The sequence below is a fragment of the Mixophyes fleayi genome, chromosome 7 (assembly GCF_038048845.1).
Source record: "Mixophyes fleayi isolate aMixFle1 chromosome 7, aMixFle1.hap1, whole genome shotgun sequence".
Lineage (NCBI taxonomy): Eukaryota > Metazoa > Chordata > Amphibia > Anura > Limnodynastidae > Mixophyes > Mixophyes fleayi.
Window position 1 is genome coordinate 5,377,415 of NC_134408.1, and position 27,273 is coordinate 5,404,687.

At 37.7% G+C, this 27,273-nt stretch overlaps 1 protein-coding gene across 1 annotated transcript; it reads left to right on the forward strand.

Annotated features, from left to right (window-relative positions):
* The first annotated feature begins 34 nt into the window (after nucleotides 1–34).
* On the forward strand, nucleotides 35–22,523 carry LOC142097162 (guanylate-binding protein 6-like). Its single transcript, XM_075178783.1, has 11 exons — nucleotides 35–133; nucleotides 3,566–3,748; nucleotides 3,833–3,960; nucleotides 5,048–5,157; nucleotides 8,834–9,021; nucleotides 9,860–10,108; nucleotides 10,392–10,672; nucleotides 13,991–14,203; nucleotides 16,360–16,462; nucleotides 18,380–18,573; nucleotides 20,979–22,523. The coding sequence occupies exons 2-11, from the start codon at nucleotides 3,568–3,570 to the stop codon at nucleotides 21,192–21,194; spliced, it is 1,863 nt and encodes a 620-aa protein (XP_075034884.1). The 5' UTR covers nucleotides 35–133; nucleotides 3,566–3,567; the 3' UTR covers nucleotides 21,195–22,523.
* Nucleotides 22,524–27,273: the final 4,750 nt, after the last annotated feature.

Genomic DNA, 27,273 nt, shown 5'->3' on the forward strand with positions numbered 1-27,273 from the left:
GTCATAAAGAAATTTAACCCTCAGACTGTGTCAGTATCTCTCTCACACTCTGGCTGTTATTATAACATAACTGTCACTGGCTGCTGAGAACGAAACTTCTGAGATAGCTCGGGAAATAGATGGTGAAGAACAGGTAACATTCTATAAACATCTCACCGTGCAATACCAACATTTCTCTTCAAATGAAAATCCCTGCTTGAATGTAATTGTGATTTGATGTAAATACTATTAGGATGTCACAGATACATTGTATAACTGGTGTCTTTAATACCTTGCATGTATGTGCATTAAACAATGCCTGTTAAATGCATTGAAAAACCTTTTACTGATTGTCTCTTTTAACAGAACATTATAATTGTGTTCCCAGTTCATACTAAACACGCTCTGACATAGAACTCTAAAGTATTTTACTGAGTAATATCACCTCTGCATGCAGAATGCAACATGAATTTTTTCTTGCAAACAGTAGACTTGTCTAATAAAGCACGTATACACAGGGTCCAGTTGTTTACATTGTATATTTGGACTTTTAGCATTTAATAGGCTATAAGAATGCCTTCTTGTTGACCCATAAATCAGCGTGTAAAAGGGAAAGTGAAAGGATATAACCTGTCTGATTCAATGATATAGTAAGACAGCTTATCTTTTTCATATAGTTATAAATTAACAGTGGATAATGTATACAATATGCAAATGAGTTCAATAGCAAGAGCCAAGTTATAGCATGATGAGATGTTCCAGTAATTATGTTTCAATTATAAGAAATCCCACTATTGCCAAATTCCATAGTCATTTTCAGTAATATATCTTTTTTATTTATAGGTTTCATAGGGATAGTATATATCTATCTCATATATATAATTATCTATTTTTCTATCTATCTATATATCTATCTATCTCATATCTATATACTTATCTATCTATGTATCTATATACATACACAAAAAATATATACACTATATATCACAAAAAATACTTTATTATTTGTTTTTTTAGTATTAGTTAGTGAGGTAATAATAACAATACTATATAACTATAAATAAAATGCATTATTATTATTAGTTATTATATTTATTACACAATGTTTCAATGGTATTCAAAATTTAAAATGATAGTTATATAATGTATTATTATTTTTTGGGGATCAGTGAATATTAATTTATAATATTACAAACATCCCTTCAATGCCACGCACACCTGCCTCTTGTACGCTTTCTTTTTAATTTCTGGCATTAATGCAAGAAACTTTAAATATCTATAAATGGATATTTTTCCATAAATTGGGGAAGTGATGACTGTTTAATCTCCTCAGGGAAAGCTGACTGTATTATGCCCCCCCCCCCCCACCCCACACACACACACACACACACACACACACAGGGAGCGTGACACTTTCCTCACTTCCTTATTCAGCAGAACTGCAACAGCTCCAGTCACTAATTATATTCCATCATTACTGCATTTCTCAGTAATGGTTTATTTAGATTATTATAACTTTAACAACTTTTATTGACTTTTTATTTAAATGACAATGATAATTATATGTAATAATAATAAGAAGTTTTTACTGATAGTGATTGCCGATTGGCTCTTCAGGATGTACATATTCTGAAGAAAATTACACCCACATTGAGAGCCTCTGAAGATGCCACCTTTTATGATTGGAGACATGCGTTAGTGATGTAGACTAAGAAGACTTTTTGTTTTTCTGAATGATGGAAATTTTTTTGAAAGTACTATATGATAAATATTGAATCATAAGGTTCACTGTTGCTATTATTCAGATCAGAATATAAAGGATTCATACAGTACAGTATATTTTATATATATAATGTTACAGCTCTAGCAACTTTGCCAATAATCAATCTATTGAGAGCCATATGTGACTGTGTACTGATTGATGGAGGCGTAACCCCTCTGAGTGTTTTTATTCCCCATGATTTTCTTCTTTAAAATGGACACTTGCTATAGAAAACCAGTAATTAAGGGATGCTGGATAATTAATTGCACTCAGATTACCTACATTTAAAATGCATTTGATACCAGAGATCTACTGTATTGATACATAATAAAACAACTTTTTTATAGATTGGAAAACATTCAGTGTCACCACAATTTTTATAATGTATTTATAATTTGATTTACACTTGTTGCTATTAGGTTTTTATATTTATTATTTTTTTTTACAAATGTATTGTTTTTATTACAGAAAATCTTGATTTATTTACTGCAAGATTAACACCTGTAATATTATCAGCCCTTATTTATTTTTCTCTTTATATATGTTTTTTAAGCGTTTTTAAGGATTAATGTAACATAACTGGGAGTACAGCTGCTATAGCAATGTTTATTGCGGTAACTATTGTACTGTATGTGTTTTCTAAAGCTGCCAATAAAGTAAATGAGATAATATCCATGTCTACAGTGTAACAAGATGCTTTCAAGTTTTGCTCTATGAAACAACAACTTCTTTCCTTTTTACACACCTGGGTAATGTTCTGAACCATCTGATGTTAACAATAGTTTATCGTGCAATAAAATAAAAGTTTATTCCGCGTATGCTTGCCTCTTTTCTGACCTATGTTCTGACAGCGAATTGCTGCAGTCCTCCCTCATCTGTGGGATTATGTCACAACAAAGCCCTCAACCAATCCTTCCCCCTTACATCTCCAACCTCATCACTACCCACACTCCTTTCCACTGCCTCTGAGTGGGAAGATGCAATCAGTGTGATAATGATGTATTGTTCATTGCCAACACTGGGAGAACATACAAACTTCACACACATAAGGCCCTGTTTGGTAGTCGAACTCATGAGCCTAGCGCTGTCTCTCAGCAGGCCTCTGATTTTTTACCCAGGCAGTAAGAGACTGAGAGGACAGCCTCACAGCCATTTTTTTTGCACCTCACAGGTGTAACTCCTAATTAGCCAGCAATTGACTAGCAGGTTGTAAGACCAGGAATGGACTTAATGAATAGAGCCCAATCTTCACTCTCCATTCATAACCCGAGGGACCCTTACACCAACTTGCTTAAGCCAGACCGCTCTTAGGAAACCAAATACACATACTCTCAGTACACACACTCTCCCTGTTGTTTTAAAACACATACAACAGTAACCTGGGGCATATATATCTCCCATTAACAACTTCCCCAGTGCTTCTGTCACAATATATATGTTGTTCATCTAGTGAGTTGCAAAATAAACCATATCTAATTGTATTATCTATAAAGGGATAATTAAGTATCAATCCCCATTTTATAAGACTTTATAAGTCTTCAATTTTTTTTTTATAATACCTATGTGTGCTACTTTTAAGCAAAGTTAAAATCAGATGCGATCTGTTTCCTGCTTAGAGACATATATATGAGAAACTTTGCATGTGTACATAAGTCATATCTCTGATTATTGTTGTTATTGTACTGTTGAGTGATTCGGTGCCGTATCTCATCAAGGTTTTAAAAAATTTAAACCTATAAATTGATAGCATAACAAGTTGCAAATGTGTTTTCTGCTTTTTCACACTTTATCAAATCTAAATAAACTGGTTGTGGTTTGTTCAAGGTATGAACATGGAAGCTCCCTTGTGCCTGATTGAAAACCCTGAAAGTGGAAAATTCCAGGTAAATGCTGAAGCAATTGCCATCCTATCCAAGATTAACCAGCCGGTGGTGGTGGTGGCAATTGTGGGAATGTATCGTACAGGGAAGTCCTATCTAATGAACAAGCTGTATGGAGCCCAAAGAGGTGAGAAGTGTGAATGTAACATCTGTCTATGTGCAGGGGGTTTGTCCTGGTGAGTTCTTACATATAATCTTCATGTATTGGCAGGGTTTGATTTGGGCTCAACTGTCCAAGCTAAGACCAAGGGCATCTGGATGTGGTGTTTTCCCCATCCCACATTGGAGAATCACACACTGGTTCTGCTGGACACAGAAGGTCTGGGAGATGTGGAGAAGGTGAGTTAATAGCACATAATTAATGTGACCTGAAATGTTTCACACGCTTTTCGATGTCCCACTTTTCACAGTGTACTGTATAGGTTGTTATAATGTTATAATTATCTAATGGCACAAACATTGGTATAGAGCAAGAAAGTTGTCTGCTGAAACTGGGTTTTCTTTATTGACTATGATTCTCTACACGTCAAGTTTAGTTCCTGGAACCACAAGCAAATTTACTTGAAGCTATGGATGCCATATAGTCTCTACTATTCTGAATATTGATATGGGAAAGACCACAGCCTAATTCCCTATTAGCTAACATGGTAAATAAGGTTTGAAAGAGAAGCAGGATGGGGGTTTCTCTGGAATTCTGTCCATTCTAGAAGCTTAGAAATGATTTCTATCTATTTACATTTGATTATGTTCTAAGTTAATTACTGAAACAGCCTCTTCATTCACAACAATTTATTAAAATTAGGTTGAGTGTTTTATTGTAGTGTTTCATGATGCTTCTTATTTGGACTGCTGATTTTTAATGATTGTCTTTCAAGAGATCCTGTCCCTTTTTCATGTTTTACAAATGAAAGATGTTCATTATTTTTCCATAAGTGTTCAGCAAACCAGTCTTGAGTTAGTGGGGTGGGGCATCTTGCTTGGATCACACACAAGTAAAACCATGTAGAACATTCAAGAGACCTTAACTTGTGGTCCAGCAAGTCGATGCAATGAATTCCCAAATTAATGGGGAATATATACATTGCACAAGGACAATTGTTGTTCAGCATCCATTGCTCTTCTCACCTTAGACACCCTGAATTACTATGGGGACTGTGCTACACTATTCTCCTCATGGACAGCTCAAACTATCCTTACACTTACAGGAAGTTCATACACGTATCCTTTCTGAGAATAAGAAACAAGTAAATAGGCCTAACACCCTACTCCACCCAATACTCCTGGCTAATGCACTAAGAGATAGACAAAATCTTGATAAGTAAATTCACTCGACATTCACCTTCCAGAAACAAAAACAATAAGGTTTATTCAGTTCATTAAACCTGCTGTTCTGTATGGTGGAAAATATTGTCACATTATATTACAGGGGGACACGAAGAACGACATGGAGATATTTTGTCTGGCCGTCCTGCTGAGCAGCGCCTTCGTGTATAACAGCAAAGGAGTAATTGATGAGGATGCCATTGAAAAGCTACGGTATCCTTAAATGACCTATTCAATAATAAATCTATAAAAATTGTTCTACTTCTCTGACAAGCTGAGATATTTTTAGACCCAGGTCATCAATGGATTTGAGGCTATTTACTATTTGTGGGGAGAGGATAATCCAGCATTCTGACCTTGCCCCCATGCTTCCACCTCAGGTCACTTATATTGGTGTAGCTTGGACTAAGAATGTGACACAACACCAATTTTATTGAGCAAAACGAGGCAGAAACACCATAATTATAATATTAAAGTTCTATGTATACTCTACTCCCTTCCATTTAAACACAAAAATACTATCAATAGGCAGGAACTGGGAGAAGGCAAGGGATGCAATCTAACTAGGAAATCTAGAACAAGAAATACACATTGTATGGTAGAATGTATATACAGTTGAATCAGAAAATTATAACGTATGTTGACATGAATGCTTTATTGTACAATGATTGTGGTGTCCATATTAGATGTAGAGAGGTCACTCCAAGGCCACCAGGTGTCTCATGATGTGCACTTTGGAATGCACGCTCTGTTTGTAACAAACTTACCTCCATACATGACCTCTTTCTCTCAAAAAACCTCAACCTTCTGGCAATAATAGAAACATGGCTCATGCAATCAGACACTGCCTCACCTGCAGCACTTTCACATGGTGGCCTCCATCTCACCCACACCTCCAGACCTGAAGGCAGACAAGGAGGTGGGGTTGGACTACTTCTCTCCCCACAGTACACGTTCATAGTTCTACCAAATGTCCCATCACTCACGTTCACATCTTTTGAAGTACATGCTGTTAGGATTTTTAACCCGTTCTCTATGCGTGTTGCTGTCATCTATCGCACCCCTGGTCCACACCAACAGTTTATTGAGGATTTCTCTGCATGGCTTTCTCACTTCTTATCTTCAGACATCCCCACCCTCATCCTGGGTGACTTCAATATCCCCATTGATAACCCACTTTCCAAAGCTGCTTCCAAACTACTTTCTCTAACCTCCTCACTTGACCTCTCCCAGTGGATTAAATTGTCTATTCATCAGGATGGCTATTGCCTTGATCTTGTTTTCTCTAGACTATGCTCACTTTCTAATTTTCTTAACACACCCTTCCCCCTCTTGGAACATCACCTTATCAGTTACACATTAACCCCCACTGCTCTAACCTCTCTACTTTCTAACTCTACCAAGCCTCCTCATACCCGCAGAAATCTTAATTCTATTAATCTTCGACAATTTTCCACCTTTCTCCAACACCTTCTCTCACCTATCCCTACATTCTCCTCCCCTGAGATGGCAGTACCTCATTTTCACCAAACCTTAACAACAGCCCTTGATCAAGTGGCTCCAGCTACACTACATACTACACGTCGACATCGATGTCAGCCGTGGCACACTACAGCAACGCAAAATGTTCAAAAACTTTCCTGTAAAGGAGAACGTTACTGGCGTAAATCTTTCACCTCTAATGACTTCCTCACATATACTTCTATCTACCGCTCCTAAAAATGCTCTGGACACTGCAAAACAAATATACTTTCAATATCTTATCTATGCTCAGGCTTCTAACCTCAAACACCTTTTTAACACATTTAAACCTCTACTCAATCCTCCCACCCCAAATCCTCAGTCTACTATCAATGCCCAGGATCTTGCTTCCTACTTCAAGGACAAGATTGATAAGATCAGACTAGAAATGGTATCCTCTTCCTTGACAAGCAATCAGCTCAATTCCTTCCCACTACCCTCTGACACCCTCTCTTCATTTGACCCCACAAATGAAGAGGAAATTTCTACTCTCTTCTTATCTTCCTACTCTACCTCCTGTCCTCTTGATCCTATTCCCTCGCAAATTGGCAGATCCCTGTCTCCTGTGCTCATTTCACCTCTAACTAAAATCTGTAATCTCTCGCTCTCTACTGGCATCTTTCCATCACTATACAAGCATGCAGTGATTACTCCTATTCCAAAAAAACAAAATTCCGACCCAAACTCTCTCTCAAATTACAGTCCCATCTCTCAGCTCCCGTGCCCCTCCCAGCTTCTAGAGAGACTTGCCTACACCTGTTGGATCCTCTTCATTCTGGCTTTCACTCTCAACACTCCACAGAGACTGCGTTGACTAAGATTGTCAATGATCTGATCACTGCTAAAACTAAACGCCAACACTCTCTGATAAATCTCCTGGATCTCTCGGTTGCATTTGACACCGTTGACCACTCCCTTCTCATACAAACACTGCAATTCCTAGGTCTTCAAGACACTGTTCTATCCTGGTTCTAATACTACCTTTCTAATCGCTCTTTCACTGTTAATTTCTCTGGGGCCACCTCTGCTCCGCTTCCTTTAGCAGTTGGAGTACCACAAGGCTCAGTGCTAGGTCCTCTGCTGTTCTCTATCTATACCGCTTCTCTTGGAACTCTAATAAGTTCCTTTGGATTTCAGTATCATCTCTATGCGGATGATACCCAGATTTATCTATCCTCTCCTTTTCTCTAAACATCTGTGTTTTCCTGTGTAACTGACTGTCTTTCTGCCATTTCATCTTGGATGTCCTCTCGCCAACTCAAACTTAATCTTTCTAAAACAGAGTTAATAATATTCCCACCCACCAACAAGAGCATACCTGACATTTCTATCTCTGTTGATCACATGACCATAATTCCCACCCCACAAGCTCGCTGCCTAGGTGTAATCCTTGACTCACACCTATCCTTTGTTCCCCACATTGACTCTATATCTAAATCACGTTACATACATCTAAAGAACATTTCCAGGAATCACACATATCTCACGCAAGACACTGCAAAAACCTTAATTCATGCACTTATCATCTTCCGCACTGACTATTGCAATTCCCTCCTTACTGGTCTTCCCCAAAACAGACTCAAACCCCTACAATCTATTTTGCATGCTGCGGCAAGATTGATTTTCCTTGCAAACCGTTATTCCTCTGTTGAATCACTCTGTATATCTCTACACTGGTTGCCTGTTTTCTACCGAATCCAATATAAAATACTTTTACTAACCTACAAGGCCATCAACAAAGCTGCACCAACATACATCTCCTCTCTTGTCTCCCAACTCGCCAACTCCCTTCTGCACAAGATCTGCGTCTCTCATCCACCCTCATTACATCCTCCCATTTCCAGTTACAGGACTTTTCTCGGGCTGCACCCACTCTATGGAATTCTCTTCATCGCACAATAAGACTCTCCTCTGGTCTACAAACTTTCAAGCACTCTCTGAAAACCCACCTCTTTAGACAAGATTATAATATTCCTCAACCACCCTCTTAACCTCACTACATTACCCTATTACCACTGGTTACACAATTTCACACAAGACAACTAACCCTTGACCAACATTGTTGTGTGACAGGATCATTTAGCTTATGAGTCACTTTTACCTTTGTAGTCTGGCTGGGCCGAAATGCAAAATGAAGACTTAACCTAATCTGTCAAACTCCCATTGTCCCATAGATTGTAAGCTTGCAAGCAGGGCCTTCTCACCTCTTTGTCCATTTTACCCAGTTTGTTTATTAGTTTACTATGTTTGTCCCCAATTGTAAAGAGCTACGGAATATGTTGGCGGTATAAAAATTGATGATGATGATGATATAACCGTTTTTGTAGTCTATAAATCTGAATTATAAATCCTTTCTTAAATTCACTAGTTTTGTGGGGGAAATATCTGAACTAATCAAAGTGAAAACTAAAAACAATGATGATGAGGAGGCTGAATTATCCAGACACTTTCCCATGTTCATCTGGGTGGTGAGAGACATCACTTTAAAACTGGAGCTAAACGGGAAAGAGATTACGGAGGACGAATACCTGGAGAATGCTCTAAAGCTGCAGGAATGTAAGAAGTGGGACACATTGGTAAAAGGTGGTGCATGGTGGATAAAGTTTTATTACACTTATAACAATGTTTGAAACTAACAAACATTTAATGAAAATTAGTCTTTTTCCTTTATTGTAAATTGTGTGACTTAAATTTGGGAAGTAATAGTGGTGGTGGGGTTTATCATTGTCACAAGGCTGCAGGTCTGAAACTACACATAATAACTTATGTACAGGAAGACTGTAAAGACATTTGTGATAAGTGTATATTAGCTGTGCACTATTTGTAAAAGTGTTATAATTTTTGAGTGTTCTTATATATTTTATTTTTAATTTAACCCAAGCCTACAACTCAATGTATGTATGGTTAGGTCATATTTGTCTACTTATCTGTGGTCAATATTTATTAATCTCTCTAAGAGTTTAAACAATGCAAACAATTTGGTGTTTTGGTATCTTCTGAATATTCACTGCAGTCATTTGCATCAGTGCCAACATAATGTCCTTTTAGTTGATCTATAGAACACATCAACGCAGAGCTCCGTATTCCTAATATCTATAGGATACAGAATATCTATAACCCATTTCTAAAGTGTATAGATAAGTAAATAGCTGACTTTACTGGCAAACCCCAAGTTAAGTTTGGACACAGAGGTAGAAACAGCATGTGCTGCACCACTCATCTTACATGACCCCCAGTGACTTCTATATCACTGTAACTTAGATCAGAGAAGCATTATACATGTACTAAGCTGTAGTGGTAATATGTGGATAGAATCAGCAAGAGCAGGTTTGTCTTATCATAGACAAATTACAACTTTGATTGATTAATTAATTGTGTTTTCTGTCCTTAAAAGCTGAGAACACAAGGAAGATACAAGAGCGCAACGCGTGCCGAGACTGCATCCGGATGTATTTCAGTTCTCGCAAATGTTTTGTGTTTGATTTTCCTACGGGGAATAAAGATTTTCTCCAGAGGATGGATGAGGTATCTGAGGAACAACTCAATCCTACATTTATAGAGCAGACAAAGACATTCTGTGACTACATCTATGAGAAGGCTGATGTTAAATATATTGATGATATACGTCTGGTCACTGGAAAAAGTGAGAATATTTCCTTTTAAATCTATAAGTGTTTATTATTAGAGTATTGCAATATAGGCTGCATGTAGTATGTATAAATACATGTTGCTTTCAAAATAACTAATTCTTTATAATGGTCCTAATGTCTTTGCTTAGTGTGTTTATTTAACCTATAAAGTACGTATATGTTTGGTGTCCAGAAGCTGCATGATTGCAAAAATACTTATAACAGAGGTCATCTGTGACTTTCTTTCTGGTTGTGGACAAAGGGTTAATATCACATACATTTACTTTCCATTTACAGTACTTGGGGATCTGGCACATATGTACACAGATGCTATTAGCTCCTCTAATGTCGCCTGTATGGCGGATGTGATCGTAAATATATCTGAGGCACAAAACAAGGCAGCTGTACGGGACGCAATACAATACTATGAAACCAAGATGAAGGACTGTGTTGTGTTCCTTACTGAGACACTCAATCAGTTTATAGAGCTCAGTAGACAATGTGAGAATGAAGCTCTTCAGATATTCCTGAAAATAGCCTTCAAGGACAATGATCAGGTGTTCCAGAAAGATTTTATGGTGAGTCGTTTTTCTAAAAATATCCTTAATAGAGTAATCTAAACCAGCTCATGGTTGGCCACAATGATTTATTTCCGACTGGAGTCTCTGGGCCTGAATTTTAAGCAACGTAAATGCAGATAAATGCCATAGTTTGCATAAAATCACTCTGCTTACACCCTGAAATAAACCATACGCCAAAGAATGCTGCAATGTCTAATTCATCGTCGAGGGCAAAGGACCCTTACTACAGCATACAATTTCAGAGTCGGCATAGGGAGGGGGCTGGGTGTATGCACGTAGTCAATATACAGTATGGGCGTGCCAAGATTGACCACACGCAGCAGTGTCCGATACAAGCGTTGTGCATCTGTAAGGTAGGTATTTTTATATTGTATCTGTCACGATCTGCCTGCAGCAAACTGCTTTGCCTGGCAGCTCCTAACCTGGACTATCAGACTTTACTATTTGTGTTCATTTTGTGTGTTAGCAGCAGTACCTCTGCTCACCAGAGTTGCTGCTATTGTGCCTGTTCTTAGTTCCTTAGGAGTTAACACTGCCTCACTCATTATCCCATGCACCTGGGTGTGTTCCATATATACCTGTCACTCCCAGCACACATGGCTGGTTATTGTTGTCATATCCTGTTGTTACACCCTGTGAATGCTTCCTCCTGCTTTGCTACTGTGTTCATGCTGCCTGGATCTCTCCATATTACCACTTACCTTCATCAGTCATCTACCCGGTATTTATTCCTGCATGTTCCTGTGTGTTCAGCAATAAACTTTGTGTGCTTTCACTTCATTCCTGGCTCCTGAGCTGTACTTGTATTTGAACCGTGACAGTATAACCAGCCCTGTTTGCTGGGAGTGACAGGTATATATGGAACACACCCAGGTGCATGGGATAATGAGTGAGGCAGTGTTAACTCCTAAGGAACTAGGAACAGGCACAATAGCAGCACCTCTGGTGAGCAGAGGTACTGCTGCTAACACACAAAATGAACACAAATAGTAAAGTCTGATAGTCCAGGTTAGGAGCTGCCAGGCAAAGCAGTATGCTGCAGGCAGATCGTGACAGTACATAAATACCGGGTAGATGACTGATGAAGGTAAGTGGTAATATGGAGAGATCCAGGCAGCATGAACACAGAAGCAAAGCAGGAGGAAGCATCCACAGGGTGTAACAACAGGATATGACAACAATAACCAGCCATGTGTGCTGGGAGTGACAGGTATATATGGAACACACCCAGGTGCATGGGATAATGAGTGAGGCAGTGTTAACTCCTAAGGAAATAGGAACAGGCACAATAGCAGCACCTCTGGTGAACAGAGGTACTGCTGCTAACACACAAAATGAACACAAATAGTAAAAGTCTGATAGTCCAGGTTAGGAGCTGCCAGGCAAAGCAGTAAGCTGCAGGCTGATCGTGACAGTATCACTTGCACTAGCTACACGTCTGGTGTAAGTGCTGATTGCTAGAGATGATGGCTATTTATGCATTCTAGAACATGTGTCTGCAATTAAAAGCAACTGTAAAATTGCATGTTATGTACAGTAGACATTAATGACATCATAATAAATTTATTTTATGGCCTTATCTATGTGGAGTTTATATGTTCTCCCCATGTTTGCGTGGGTTTCCTCTGGGTGCTCCGGTTTCCGCCCACACTCCAAAAACATACTAGTAGGGTAATTGGCTGCTATTAAATTTACCTTGGTCTGTGTGTGTGTATGTTAGGGAATTTTAGACTGTAAGCTCCAATGGGGCAGGGACTGATGTGAATGAGTTCTCTGTACAGTGCTGCGGAAATAGTTGCGCTATATAAATAGCTGAAGATGAATCAATGACCTGCAAAGTCCAAAATTTGGTGTAGTCACAATGAGGTTAAAACCCTCTGTTTTTTAATTGGTTAAGAGAGAATTAGAAAAAAAACAATTTGAAAACAAGTGGGCTTAAAGGAGGACTGCAAGCAAATAAAATCTATTTTAATGCACCATCTTCACCAGAACAAATTAAACTGTGCTGTTCGATGCCGAGATGCATGTGAATTGGCAGCTACTCACCCCACTGCTGTTGGTATAGTTGCTTCCTCAGTCATAATAGTTTGGAGAAATGTGAATCTAAACAGGCTGGACTGGGCTTTACCTTCACAACTCGCTCAGCATGTCCAATCATCTGCATTGACAGCATCCAGTGCAGTCTGTTTACTTTAAACATTATTGGCAGCCGCACGGATGAGCTACTCCCAACCTCTTGGGCGGAGGAATATTAATAATCTTTTTTTATTTTTCATCAGTTTTACTTTAACCATTTCATTTTGGAATGTGAACGTTGTATGATCTAACATCATTACATGACTTGTCATCTTTCCACCACCCATTGTTACTTCCCCTCCTCCCACTTCTATCAAAGTTGATAACAAGACCCACACCCCTGTTAGTCATGAATTCTGTCTAGGGATTCATCATTTACTGCCCTCAACTTCACTCCCCGCATCCGCAATTCTGTTGTCTTCACTTTGCAACATATCCAAGGTTAGCCCTTTCTTGTTATTGACTGTCACCAAGATCATTGTTCATGCTCTTGTCATTCCCACCTTGATTATTGTGATCTCCTCCACTCTGGCCTACTTGTCAAACATTTGTCCTGCATGCAGTCTATCTTGAATGCCGCATCACATCTGATCTTTCTCTCCCGACGTTCTTCTACCGTGCCTTTCTGCAAAGCCCTCCTTTGGCTGCCCATTCAAACCAGAATACAATTCAAGCTGCTGACCCTCACCTATAAAGTCCTTTTTAATGTCTTCGCCCTTGTCAAGAAATTTCACTGACATGCAAACTCCATTCTGCCGATGATTTTTGCCTCGCCTCCACTCCTATCTCCTCAGCCCCAACTGCAGGACGTCCCCTGTGCTGATACCCACATTTGAAACTCCCTGCTCTGCCTGACCAGGCCAAACATTAAACCTTTAAAGCACTTGCTCAAATCTCATCTCTTCATGCTTCACCACTATGCCATTTCCTAAGACAACCCAATCCTTACACTACAACTGCCCATTCCACTTGTATCCCACCTCCCATATCATCTACATTTGTTGCTTCACCCCTCTAGAATGTTAGCTCTTATGACCATGGCTCTCTCTACCTCTCGTCTCCTGTCCTCACTCCCTTGTACTCTTGTAAAGTTTTCTTTCTGTTCTAAGATATGTCTTATGATATCGTTTGTTCTCCTGCTCCAATATTTATTTGCATTATGCTCTGTTTGTGTATGGCTGGTCGTAAGGTGCTATAAATTCTGTAAGTAAACGCTGAGGATGATTGATTTTTCTACAGATCAAAATAGAGGAGAAAAAAAGTGAATTTTTCAAGATGAACGATTTGACGTCTCGCGGGTATTGTGAGGAGCTGATTAGAAAACAATCTGAAGTATTGGAGAATGCTTTGAAGGAAGGTGTGTACTCCACGCCTGGTGGGTACCAGAAGTTTAAGGAGGATATGAAGCTCCTAGAAGACAAATACAATAGGGAACCTAAAAAAGGCACACAGGTTGGTGTAGATCTTATTTTACTATAATGACAAAGAGATGTATTTATGAAAGTCTATAATTTTAAGGATTTTGACAATGACTCTTTTAATTTATCATGGTGTATTTTTTATCTGTTTAGCACATCAGGACTTTTGACAAATTCTTTTAAAACCACATACTTGGCAATGTAGAATAGCTGAAATTACACACATGATGGCTGGCAGTGATTTCAGCTTAAAGGGATCTACCATTCAATTCTAAAAATATATATGAGATCAGTTGAACAATTTAAAGCATTTTCCCAATGTAAGAAAATATATTCCTGGTTTTACAAAGTTAGCTCACTATACTCTCCTGTCTCACTGAGTTGTGTGTCAGAGTCTGAACCCACCAATTTGGGACGGGACCAAATGATACATGGTTTAGGAGTCTATCGATTTCAGCAGTCATTCAGTCATTTTATTTAATAGATAAAACATGGTTGTTTAAAGGAAAATGACTGTAACCAAACAAATTGAAAATAACTCCGGGTCCCTGATGGGGAGGTGGGGAAATTGGCAGAGAGAAGTGTTGACATTGTCCAGTATTGTCCATTAAAAATAAATAAATACGATTCATATACAATGTCTGATTCAAGTCTGGACGTACAACATTTGTGTAGCATATGTTGAGCGATTTCGCACTGAGCATGTCCAGAATCCAAACTTAAGCACCTGCAGACAATTGCATGGAATTCATACCCGCACGCATTTAACACTTGTAACCTCTTACAACTTGAAAGGCATAGACCATGTACAGTAACGGTGCATGCGTCTCAGTAGTTTGTACAGAGCATTGAAGATTTATTTTCAATATGCATTGTATGCCATGTACATATTGAGGAGTTATTCATTTATTTATTTACTTATTTTAAAATAAGAGATTCATTTAAAAGATATTGAAAAAAAATTATAAGTTAAATCTATTCATTTTTTTTTTTAGTTGGTTTATTATTATAGTGTTAGAAGTTGTTTTTTTAATGTCTACTCCTAGAAATGACTTCAGCCTGTATGTGTATCTGTGTTTATGGAAAGTACATTTTTACAGAGAATATATTCACCCCTATTGAAATCATAACGTATTTTATGAAATGTTTGGGTTTGAATATGGGTGGAACTACGCAAAGTTTGCGTACTCTTTTTAAACACCCATACTACACCCAGTTTGTGCTCCGACTTATGTTTACGGAATGTCACTTATTCCCTAATGTGACTTAATTTCCATATTCAGCCACAGGATAAATGCTAAGGGACTGATTCATTAAAGAAAGCAAAGCAAAAAAAAGTAGTCAATTTTTCACCTTGGCAAAACTATGTTAGATTGGAAGGGGGGGGTGGTAAATTTAAAATGTCAGGACATATTTAAAGTTTCATTGGGAAAATAAAGCTATCAAGTATGTGTGTCCTACATGAAAAAGCATTGTAACATGGTTTGTCCAGGAGCAAATTGACTCTTTTTTCTGCTTCGCTCTCCTTAATGAATCAGACCCTATTGGAGCAGGACAAATTAGTCCAAGGGGACAGCGCAGTGTGCTACATCTATATGGAACAGTTAAAGCACAATTGCCAAACAGTATTAAAGCATAACTGCTAAAAGGGCAGTTTATTTTTATTGATCAAAGTCTGTGAATTGGGAAGTGGGAATGATTTATATAGAAACACAGACGCTGACAGTGAACAATTAAAGATATTTTTGCTAATGGCTAAAAATGCGCTGTATGGAAAACATTGATCTTACATGTAAACATTACATGTGATGTTACATTTGACGATTGCATAGTTTTAAAAATCTAAACAAACTTTAGAAATAAATTAAAAAAGACTAAAAGTAACAAATTCTCAAAAACTGTTTTCATGCCCCTTAAAAAAATACTCTGCAGTAGATTTATCAAACCTTCTACAAAGGAAAGAAGAAGGCGTTGTCCTTAGCAACCAATGAGATGCTTGCTATCATTTTACAGAATGTACTAGATTCATTATAGGTAGGATCTGATTGGTTACAGCACCTCTGCATTTCCTTTTTAGAATTTTTGATAAATTTACCCTTCTGTATGATTTAAATATACATCTCTGCGGAAGATCTGATCTGTTTTTCCTGTCACATTCCATTTTTTTCATCTGGTCCTGACATGTTATAGGCTGAAGAAATTCTTCAGGAATTTCGAAAATCAAAAGAAACAATTGGGATTACTATTATGATGAATGACAAGACATTGACTGAACTGCAGAAGAAAGAGGAAGGTCCGTGATCATGGCTTACAGATCCGTGTTTGATGTCCATTTAGCATAAGACATTATATAATCTATCTATGAGATGGGACTTTCCAATGTGTGTATGCATGCTGTCTGCAAAAAGAAAATGAATTGGTTATCTTAAATTTACATTAAAAACATATAATAACATAATCAATCTAAATCTTTAAGAACATGAATTGTTGAAAGGGAAATATACAGTTATAGTTTCTATTTATCGTATTAGCTATAAACATTTAGTAAACCCATAGAAATAAGTCACGCAGCCTTTACCATGTGATATTGTCATTGTTGGCGGCTATAGTGAGTTTCCTGTGCGAGTATAAGGAAATAAAGTACCAGTCACTGACTACAATGGAGATATGAGCTCGGGCAGATATAATAGCAGAAATAGAAGGACGTCTAACGAGTCTCATCGAGTTACATTTCTTTGCAGTGACAAGGACTGTGTAATATACAGACTAAGATATGGTACCAACTCATAAAGGTGACTAAAGAGGTCAGATCACACTCTCTAATCTCTCATTGTTTACACTTACATGTCGTAAAATAAATGGGTTGGGGCTTACCAGACTCATGGATGAGATTAATATCAAAAGACTTAGAGTTAGACCATACTTGTCAACTCTCTCGGAATGTCCGGGAGACTCCCGCATTTTGCGAGAGTCTACCGGACTCCCGAGGGAGTGTGGCAATCTCCCGCATCTGGATTATTCTGCCCACTTCCTAGTGAAGTGGGCAGAATTAAATCCCAAACTCCGCGATTCCCAGTGAATCGCGGTGTTTGGCCCCGCCCCGCTGTCAAATGACGCGTTTTGCATCATCACGTCATGACGTGCATTTTGGAGACCTGCCCCCCGTTATGCCCACCTCCTCTGCAGGCTCCCGGATTTGAAGAACAGAAGGTTGGTAAGTATGAGTTAGACTTAGTCTTGTCCATGAAGATTAAATCCAAACTGTGACTAAACAGAGGAACATTTTAAATGCAATCAATTTGGGAACGCCATCATCTTCAAGCATGTTACAGATGCCAACATCACTGGTCCTCTCTCACATGTATGTAGTATGACCTGTACACTCTTTACCCCTTTGTAACAACAGACTGTTTGTCATGGAAGTTATCTAGGTTTGGTAAACATTGTCTTACATTAGGAAGTTCATTTAGATGACATCACTTCAGAAGATTTAATATTCAGCTACAAATTAGACAATGCAGCCATGACTGTTCAATGTGACCACACACATGAGTGGTCAACTTGGATTAATTTCAGCTATTCAGCACTTAAAGACATGGGGCCTGATTCATTAAGGATCTTAACTTGAGAAACTTCTTATTTCAGTCTCCTGGACAAAACCATGTTACAATGCAAGGGGTGCAAATTAGTATTCTGTTTTGCACATAAGTTAAATACTGACTGTTTTTTCATGGAGCACACAAATATCAACTTTAAATTTCAGTGTACAAATAAGCTATTAAGTATGTGTGTGCTACATGAAAAAACAGTCAGTATTTAACTTATGTGCAAAACAGAATACTAATTTGCACCCCTTGCATTGTAACATGGTTTTGTCCAGGAGACTGAAATAAGAGGTTTCTCAAGTTAAGATCCTTAATGAATCAGGCCCCAGGTTACTTAGGGTCTACACTGGGGTGTATTAGTGGTCAGTCGTTGATCACATACACAGGTCAATAGCTTTTGTCCAACCACATTTACTAAAGTGCCAGATAATGATTATAACAACTGTTTTTAATAGTATTAGTACTGAGCTTCTCACTCATTGTAGGTGACATGCATACAGTAATATTGCCTAATTGCACAATATTAGCTGCAATGTAGCATTCTGTATAACTAATATGAGACATGACAACTACAAGTCATTATTTTTTTTTTTTTTTAATATTAGAAAATAAAGTGAGAAAAGAAAAAGATGAAATGAAGAAGAAAATTGAGGATCTTGAATCATTAAATAAAAATGAAAAGTTAACAGATCACATAAGAACCATTGAGGAAAACACTAAACAGCTGCTGGAGAAGACTTCTGCCGAGAGACGTATGATGGATGATAAACTCACGTCTGTCATTCTGCAGAAGAAGAGGGTAAGTACTGTAATAGACTGCAAATTGCATTTAGTATCTGTTTATTTTCTTCACCTTCTTCTGTTAGTGAGTGAATTGATAATCGGTCTATGTCACTACCAGACACTATGTGACTACCAGAGCCTGGAGCAAATCAGCTAAAGGGAGCAAATATGCACCTGGACAAACCATGTTCTGATGCTATTTTTTACATACAGAGAAAATACTACCTGATTTTACATGCATCACACCAATATTGGGCATATTATTACACTGTGATTTAGAGTTAAGTTAGGACGTGTCCTCCAAGTCTTAATCTGTCCGCACAATTTCAATTTGCTCCCCTGCAGCAAAACATGGTTTTGCCAAGGTGCAAAATTCTGCCCTATGGCTGGATTAACTCCTAGCGGTTAATAAGTTCATATGAGAACTTTGTAACCTGTATAGTAATAATATTTATACTTCATTTACCTTAAGTCTTTGCAGGAGTAAATAAAGGCAGGGGACATGTCAATGCTATTTCTCTAATTTCCACCAAGCAATATTTGCTGAGCTCCTGTAAGTGGAATCTGAGCGCGGTCTGTTTGTGGAGAGTTGATTTACCTGTTTGCTGTCCATGAAATGCCAATGTGCTAAATTCATGATCAAAATCCCATTGGAATAAAATGCCATTGTCTGTAGAGGTTCTATGGGGTGTTCCAGGCTGCTAGGGGGACAGCATAAAGAAGGAAGCAAGTATCTGTACAGGACAGCACATCTTTGGGAATTATTTCAGTCCTCTTTTAGTCTGGTCCTTCACTTCCATCAACTTTTTTACCGACAAAGAGTAACCTTTAGGTTAAAGACCAATCTTTAAAGAGGTCTAAACCACATGGCTTGTGGCTTCTTTGGTAGATTCTGATAATTTATCATTGATATCATGCCTATTCAAATTTCTGTTGTCTTACCCTAGGGCCTGAAAGGTATTAATATTATTATTGGTATTATTATTATTATTATTATTATTATTATTATTATTATTCCTGGGTATTATAAAACAGACAACGAGGTAACAGGGCTCTATTTGCAAGCTTACCATCTATAGGAAAATAGGAATATGTTACATGAGGTTAAGTGCCAATTCTTGGACATTGGTTCAGCCAGATAGTAATAGGAAAAGTGCATAGTGTGGCTAGGTCATGGGTCAGGGGGCTTTTGAATGTAGAAAAAGAATACATGTACTTTTGAGTGAACTGTGTAGAGTAGTGGTAATTGGATATATTAGGTGGGCTTACAGAATATGGATGAACATTTGGAAGTCAGGGGAAGGTTGTCTAGTACGAGCGATAGAATTCCACAGATTGGATGCAGCACAGAAAAACAATTCCTGTAACTGGGAATGGGAGCAGGTAATACGTGGGGATTAGAGTTTATTAATGCAAGTCAACACAGATAGTGATTGACCCCGGGGGTATAAATTTGGCCATCATTTGACGAAGTGTAGAGGGCCTAGCACCGATCCTTGTGATACTCCAGCTGATTGAAAAGTGGAGAGGAGTTGGATCCAGAGACAAGAACACTGAAAGCAATAAAGTTGAGATTTCTGTGGATATGAGGAGGCTTGGTAGAGTTCAAAGTTGGAAAAGAGCTTGCAGGTGATCGGGTGATGGTCAAAGATAGGGAAAGAAGTGTTTAAGAAATAAGTAGAGTGAGTTCAAGAGCCGGTCCACTGAGAGAGGCGAAGAGAAGAGATTAGAGGGAATATTTTGGTGGAAGAAGGAGAAGCAAAAGACACACCCCCTAACAGCTGTATAAGCGTATTTCTGCAGATCTGCATGACCCGCATTTGCATGCACACGCCTTTCTTTCCATGGCTGCATTTGCACACCTCCTTAAATCCCCTATTTCTCCTCTCCAGCTTCAAGGGACACACAAGTCTGCACTCACGCACATGCGTGTATCCTCTTTTTGGCCATGCACTGTACAAATTTGGCAATTTATGCTATGCACACTAGTGTAAGGTCAACTCAACATCAGGAACTATCTGACAATGGACTAATGCAAATAAATAAGTAGAGAAATATAAACTCAACAGTCAGACAGTGAGATGTAAAAATGCAGAGTCTAGATGTAACAGATGTAGAGTTTTGTATTTAGTCCTCAGCTGTTTGTTAAACTGTGTTGTGTAACTGTGATGTTCCTTCACATTGGAAGTCATGAGTTAAGAACATCCTAACTGCGTATCCCTTAGACTAACTTTAATATATGGTGATAAATGTCATTTTGTGTATTATTTCAGGGATCTTAAGAATACGTTTTTAAAAAGTCACAACTATTTTATTTAAAAACCACGTAACATAATTTTGTAGACAACATTTCACTGTTATTGTTAATTTTTCCACATGTTCACCCATTTAATGTATTTCTTGTAACTTTTGTGTACTTAGGAGCAGCAGGCATACGTGTCACAGGGGTTTGACGATCGTGCCAGAATGTACAAGGCACAGATAGAAGACTTACAGAAGGAGAGAGGTGAAGTGAAGAATCATGGATGGGTGCCTTTAGTAGCTACTGCTCTTGAAGGGATTGTATGTATTTTATATCCAGAAATCTTCATAGCTGGAAAGATAATCTCAGGAATAGCAAAATTATTTTATTCATAATAATCAAGCACTGGTAAATGATATCTTCTCAATAAAAAAAAAAAATTACATGGGTATTATTTTATAAGGCATATGTTACTTTATTTAACATGACTCCCTTTTATAGACCCAAACCCGAATATGTCCCTGTTTCCTTCTGAATTGTCCATATTCTGGTGCTCTGGCAGTGCAGCCAGATAATGTAAGATCTTATGGCCACACACATGACAAGAGAGGTCACCAGGCATTTCTGTAAGTTGCAGTGTCCCTTCACTAAGTCAATGAGTATTATGGGGCATGTGGATGGCAGTTAGTGGCTTTAGATCAGCACTATATCCTGCATAATTATCTTCTCACAAATATTTAGATGTCAAACAATGCAGTATGAAGGCAGTGGGAAATGACATGATAGGGCTGATGACTGTCATGATGCCAAAGACCGAGCTATTAGGAAGATCTATCTATCATCTCAGTTCAGCTGCACCAGTGTAAGTGTCATTGCTGACAACTGTTATTGCTGCTGCCATCGCTGTTCCTCCTATGGTGATCTCGGCTACCCCCTTGCATATGCCGCCAAACATGAGGAACAACTGTACTGGCACTAATTCCAGGGGCAAACGTGATACCACAAGATATCCACAAGAATGTCCATGCAGCACAAAAGAAAAGCCTTTTCTTGAACAAATGTTCAGTTAAGATGAATGGTGAAGAAAGGTTATAGTTGACATCAACTAATTGTTTTAAGATTTCTACAGCTCATGTAATAGTCTCCAGCTTCTGCTGTCTCTCTTTGTTCTGACCATATCGCACCACTGGGGGCTGCACTCAACTGCCAGCTGCTTTTTGCTGCTTTAATATTTATGACTGATAATGTTTCTGTCTTACAGTAGTCAAACACACTTTCCCAAGCTCCAGCTCCAGTTGTTATTCCACTGCCTTATGATTCAAGTGTTCCCCACAGCTCTTAGATTGTAAGCTCATTTTGGGCAATATTTACCTTCTGTTTCATGTAATTGTATTCAATTTATTTGTTTCATGATCCCTTCAATGCACATCGCTGTTGAAGACATCAGCAATTTATAAATAAAAGATGGGGCAGTATGGTGCAGACGCGGAGGCAACATACTGCTGGCATGAGTTTCAATACATTGGTGCAATAAGTAGTGGAGGCAATATGCTTCAGACATGTGAGTACCTACACATTTGGGGAAAATCTGAACAATGTTTTGCTTTCTTGTTTAAAGCAGACATACATGTAATTATTTACTTTATACAGCATACTTTTTTAAATTCAACTTTAGTGCTTTTTTTGGTCAACACTTTATATATATATTTGCCATAAAATATTCTATTGTGACTGTACATTGCTTTTTGTGATTCATTTATTAAATGTGCATAATTTAAGTTTACTGGAATAAAAAGTACTTCCTATCGTGGTTATATCCTACCTATTACATGCTACTGACACCCTACACTTTCACACCCCCTCAGACAAACCATGTATTCCTCTTTATCTACCCTGCACCCTGGGAGCTCTGATTTATACCATATTCTAGGGGACTTGAATCCCCCACTTTTCCCTTCCCTGAGTATCAGTACAAGCACACTTACATTTAGGAAGTGCAGATTACAAATAACATTCTTTGATAATCTTCTGTACCAGAGACAGTTTGCCAATCTGAATCAGTGTTATATATCCTTCTGCATTACCAGTGACTGTCTACTGTCAGACATTATCCACTAAACTATAAATACAGCAATGTGTATATTTCAGGCGGGCGCATATGAGTTAAAAACTCTGTTGAGATACTGTATCAAAAAACATTAGTAATAAAATGTATACATTTCAGTCTATGCAAAAAAGTTCTCCTATGATGTATAAAATTCTAAAATATCGGATCAGTGTCCTCAATATTCTCAATGTCCTGCCTATATAGGCTGGATCTTTGCCGAAGTTTCTCCGATATTTTCCACAGACATAAAAATAAAAAGAGAAAACAAGAGCTTGTATATGATCTCTCTCAATATAGGTAGACCCAAAAGTAGGAAACCTTTAGAGACTGAGTGTGTAGGTTTAGAAAACACTCGTAATTACCACCACATGTGGAGTATACAAAAGCGCAATTAAATAGTACTTAACACTTTGTGAGTGATTTCCATTTCAAAAGTTTGCGGGGTTTGAACCCCTTGCAAACTGCTTACTTTATAATGTGAATAGTCAATCAAAGTCATTCATTGGTTCTTGATTCTCTGATATGTGCTCATATTTGTATATTGCATATGAAAGATAAAAATATGCATACCGAGCACGTAGTGTGTTATCTCCAAAAAATCTTTTAATGCTTCATACAGTGATCAACAGCGTACATAAAAATTGCAAGTAAAAAATAAATCCTATAGTGTACGTAGCAAATTCACCCATACTGAGTTTCCTGAGGACTGTCAGCGTTATCAACCAGTTTAGATGTATCTCCGGCTCGGTAAGCGCCAACGATCTGCAAACTACGGGTAGGTGTGAGGCTCCTCCGTAGAATACTATGTGTCCACCAATGCGTTTCGAACCCATACTGGTTCTTTTGTTTAGTGATTGTCCACAACTATTTAAACATCCAAGGGCCAATCATATGACCTAATGTCCGTGATAAAAATAATCACATTGGTTAAACAAAAGGGGGCAATCCTTCATATACTTCCACACCATTATATGGCAAACTTTTGTATAAACTCAAATGTAGTATTCTAAATGTATAAAAATATATATAAAAACTTCTAACATCAGTTAGTCAACCATAACACCTGTGTTCATTTACTACAAGTTCACTCACACTACGGGAGGATAAAAAATGTTTTTAAATTATTTAAAAAAAACATGAAATCTGCATAGTTATAAGTAACAGATATATGGATTAGTAACTTCAAATCAGATTTGGATGAATTTGAAAAAATTATTGTGGAAAAGAAGCACAAGTAATTTGCATGGGATATGAATGACTATGCCCTAAATAAATTTTTCAAGTGGGATATACAGAAATAAAATAAGTTCCACAGCTCGCTTAGAACCTCTGAAATAGAATCCTCGATGATATCTGATATCTCCCCTAGAAAAGAGACCATCCCCAATATACAAAAGCTTTTTAGTGAGAGGTCTCAGGAATACCAAAGGATGGGGAGGTACGGGCACAAATTGATATGAAGTGGGGGGGTACAATGTCATTAGAATGAAAAAGAAAACAAATGGATGGGCAGGAGGGCCCCGAACCCTTTCATAGAAGCGACATACACCTGAAATATTATAGGATTTATCAAGGATTATTAACTTGACGGATAGACAATTATATCCCATTCATATAGAGGTATTGAGTCAAGGTTTAATGTTTTCAGCTACTCAATCTTTTGACCGCTTTGAATGTAAGAAAGATTTGATGCTGTTTACAAGGAAACTCTTACTCAGTAAATTTTACAGTAATAAAAATTTAAGGAATGAACAACAAAATCAAATCTTGACGAAAATAATATGCACCCGGGAAAAGTGATTTTCCAAACAGAGGATGAAAGACAGGCCTTATTGATAACAGATCAAATTATTCTCTAAGATGGATAGACTTAAAATATAAAAGAATATAAGAATATGATAAAAGAATGTCAACAATAATTTAAACAAACAGGAATTTAAATCCCTACGTGAGATTGAACATTGGTAGGAGGTTGTGATAAAGCCTTCTGACAATGGGGGCAACTCTGTTTTGTGGCCAGCATTTAAATACACTACAGAAATCTATAGACAACTTAACAACATGCAGTGCTTAAAATACTGATTTTTAATCCTTCAGCCAATTTCTTGATAGTGTATGATAATTTTATTACCAGTGCATTTAGAAATGGTGTGATATCCAAACCAGTTTATGAGTTCCTTAAGGTTCAAAACCCTTGGATACCAACATTCTATGCTCTACCTAAGATCCATAAATTGTGAAAAAAATCCACCAGGTAGACCCATAGTCTCAGGACCCATAGTCTCAGGGGTTGGTAGTTTGACAGAAAGCGGCAGGAAATTTGTCGAAAATTTGTCACCACATCATACACAAGGGACACACTAGATGTTTTATCAAAAATTAATGGCATCACATTCAATCAAGATACTAGCCTGGCATATTATGAAATGGAGTCCCTCTATAATATCTCTCATTAACATGGAGTCAACTCACTCCGATACTTCCTTAATATGGATATCAGAAACAAGTTTAATGACTTTATAATATCATTCTTGAAATTCCAATTAGCGAAAAATTATTTCGTATTTGATGAGAAGTATTATCTGCAAACTATAGGAACTGTGATGGGCACAACGAGTGCACCAACATATGCAATCTTGCTCCTAGGTTGGTGGGAGAAGGAAATAGTTTTCAGTGAAAATTACGAAATGTATACTAGCCATATTATTCTATGGCTAAGATAGATAGATGATGTTTTAATTCTCTGGGAATGGGAAGAGACCCTTTTCATGAGTTTACTGAACAACTGAACAAGAACAATCTGAACTTATGGATAACCTCTGAAATTCATGAAAAGAAGATTAATTTTCTCGATCTTCAAATTCAAATCAATACGGATTGAAAATTGGTAACAGATGTATTTATAAAATCAACTGCCACTAATAGTCTGTAACACTATACAAGTGCACATTTTTCACCGATGATCAAGGGGGTTCCCAAAGGCGAACTTCTCAGGACAAAACGGAACTGCTCAGAGGCTAATACCTATAAAAAAAAAGATCAGAAGAACTACAAAATAGGCTCAAACAAAGAAGCTACAGTAACAAATCTATAAGAAGACCAGTTTGCGTTGTGAACCAAAGAGAAAGGGAATCCTTGATCTTCCCCTACCTAAATCTGTTTCTGAGGACAAATTAAGAATGATTGACACATTCTACTCTGAACGGACAGACATCGCAGATTTCTTTTCAGAAGCATTGACATATTCTTTTACTTGACAATGATCTCAGACAAAACTTAGATAAAATAATTTTAATGACCTGGCGAAGGGCTCGCAACATGAAGGACAGTCTGGTCCACAGTCAATTTACGAATAAACAAAAGCCATCAAAGTCCATCACCAGCTTTCACAAATGCGGCAGGTGTAAAATTTGTAAATAGACAATTCAGATGGAAGAATATGTGGATAGATATTCCAAAATATGGAAAATTAATGAATTTGTTAATTTCAACTCGGCAGGAGTCATTTACTGCTTGGTCTGCCCTTGCAGTCGGAGATATATAGGCATGACAACGAGACCATTTAAAAGGCATCTTCTAGAACATGTTAATAACATCAAAAATGCCCTCAGTGATAAATAAAAATTAAAACCACTTACGACGGTGGCAAAACATTTTTTGTCATATCACGAAGGCAATCTAGACACATTTAAAGCTTTTGTAATGGAAAAAGTAACCCTAGGAATTAGGGGGGTAAATCTCCAACAATAATTTTTGAAAAGAGAATCCAAATAAATCTTTTTAATGAATAATCTTATACCTAATGGTTTGAATGATCAAGCCAATTATATGTTTTTTATTTAATTCAAACCAATAAATGGGTGAAAGGATCCCTTTTCAGGGCACTTTCACCATAATTTCCATATATTTGGGAGATTGTTTCACTCATTGTAACAGTTTTATATTATGATTTAATGCATAGTGTTCGACTCTGTTTCAAATATTATAACACATTGAAGTACAAGGTCCACTATATGAATTATTTTCTGTTTTTATTTAATTTCCACATCAGGGGGTAAACGTATCAAGGTGCGATTTTGCAAATCCAGCAATTTTATCGGGAGAGTTGAAACTCGCAGATGTATGAATCTGAGATTTCATGTAAAATCGGCAGAGATGTGTTTCTGTGAAAATCGCTATTTCCCAAATCGATAAAGATCAAAGTCCCGACTGTTTGCCACTCTGGCTGTACAAGTCTCAAATGTATGAAGCTGCGATTAAGCAAACTCTTCTGTGTTTGCTTTGAAAATTGCTAGATACAGCACGCTGCTTGCTAGCAGCGTGATTAGTAAACACATCATAGTTGCACTGTCTGTCTATAAAGCCGC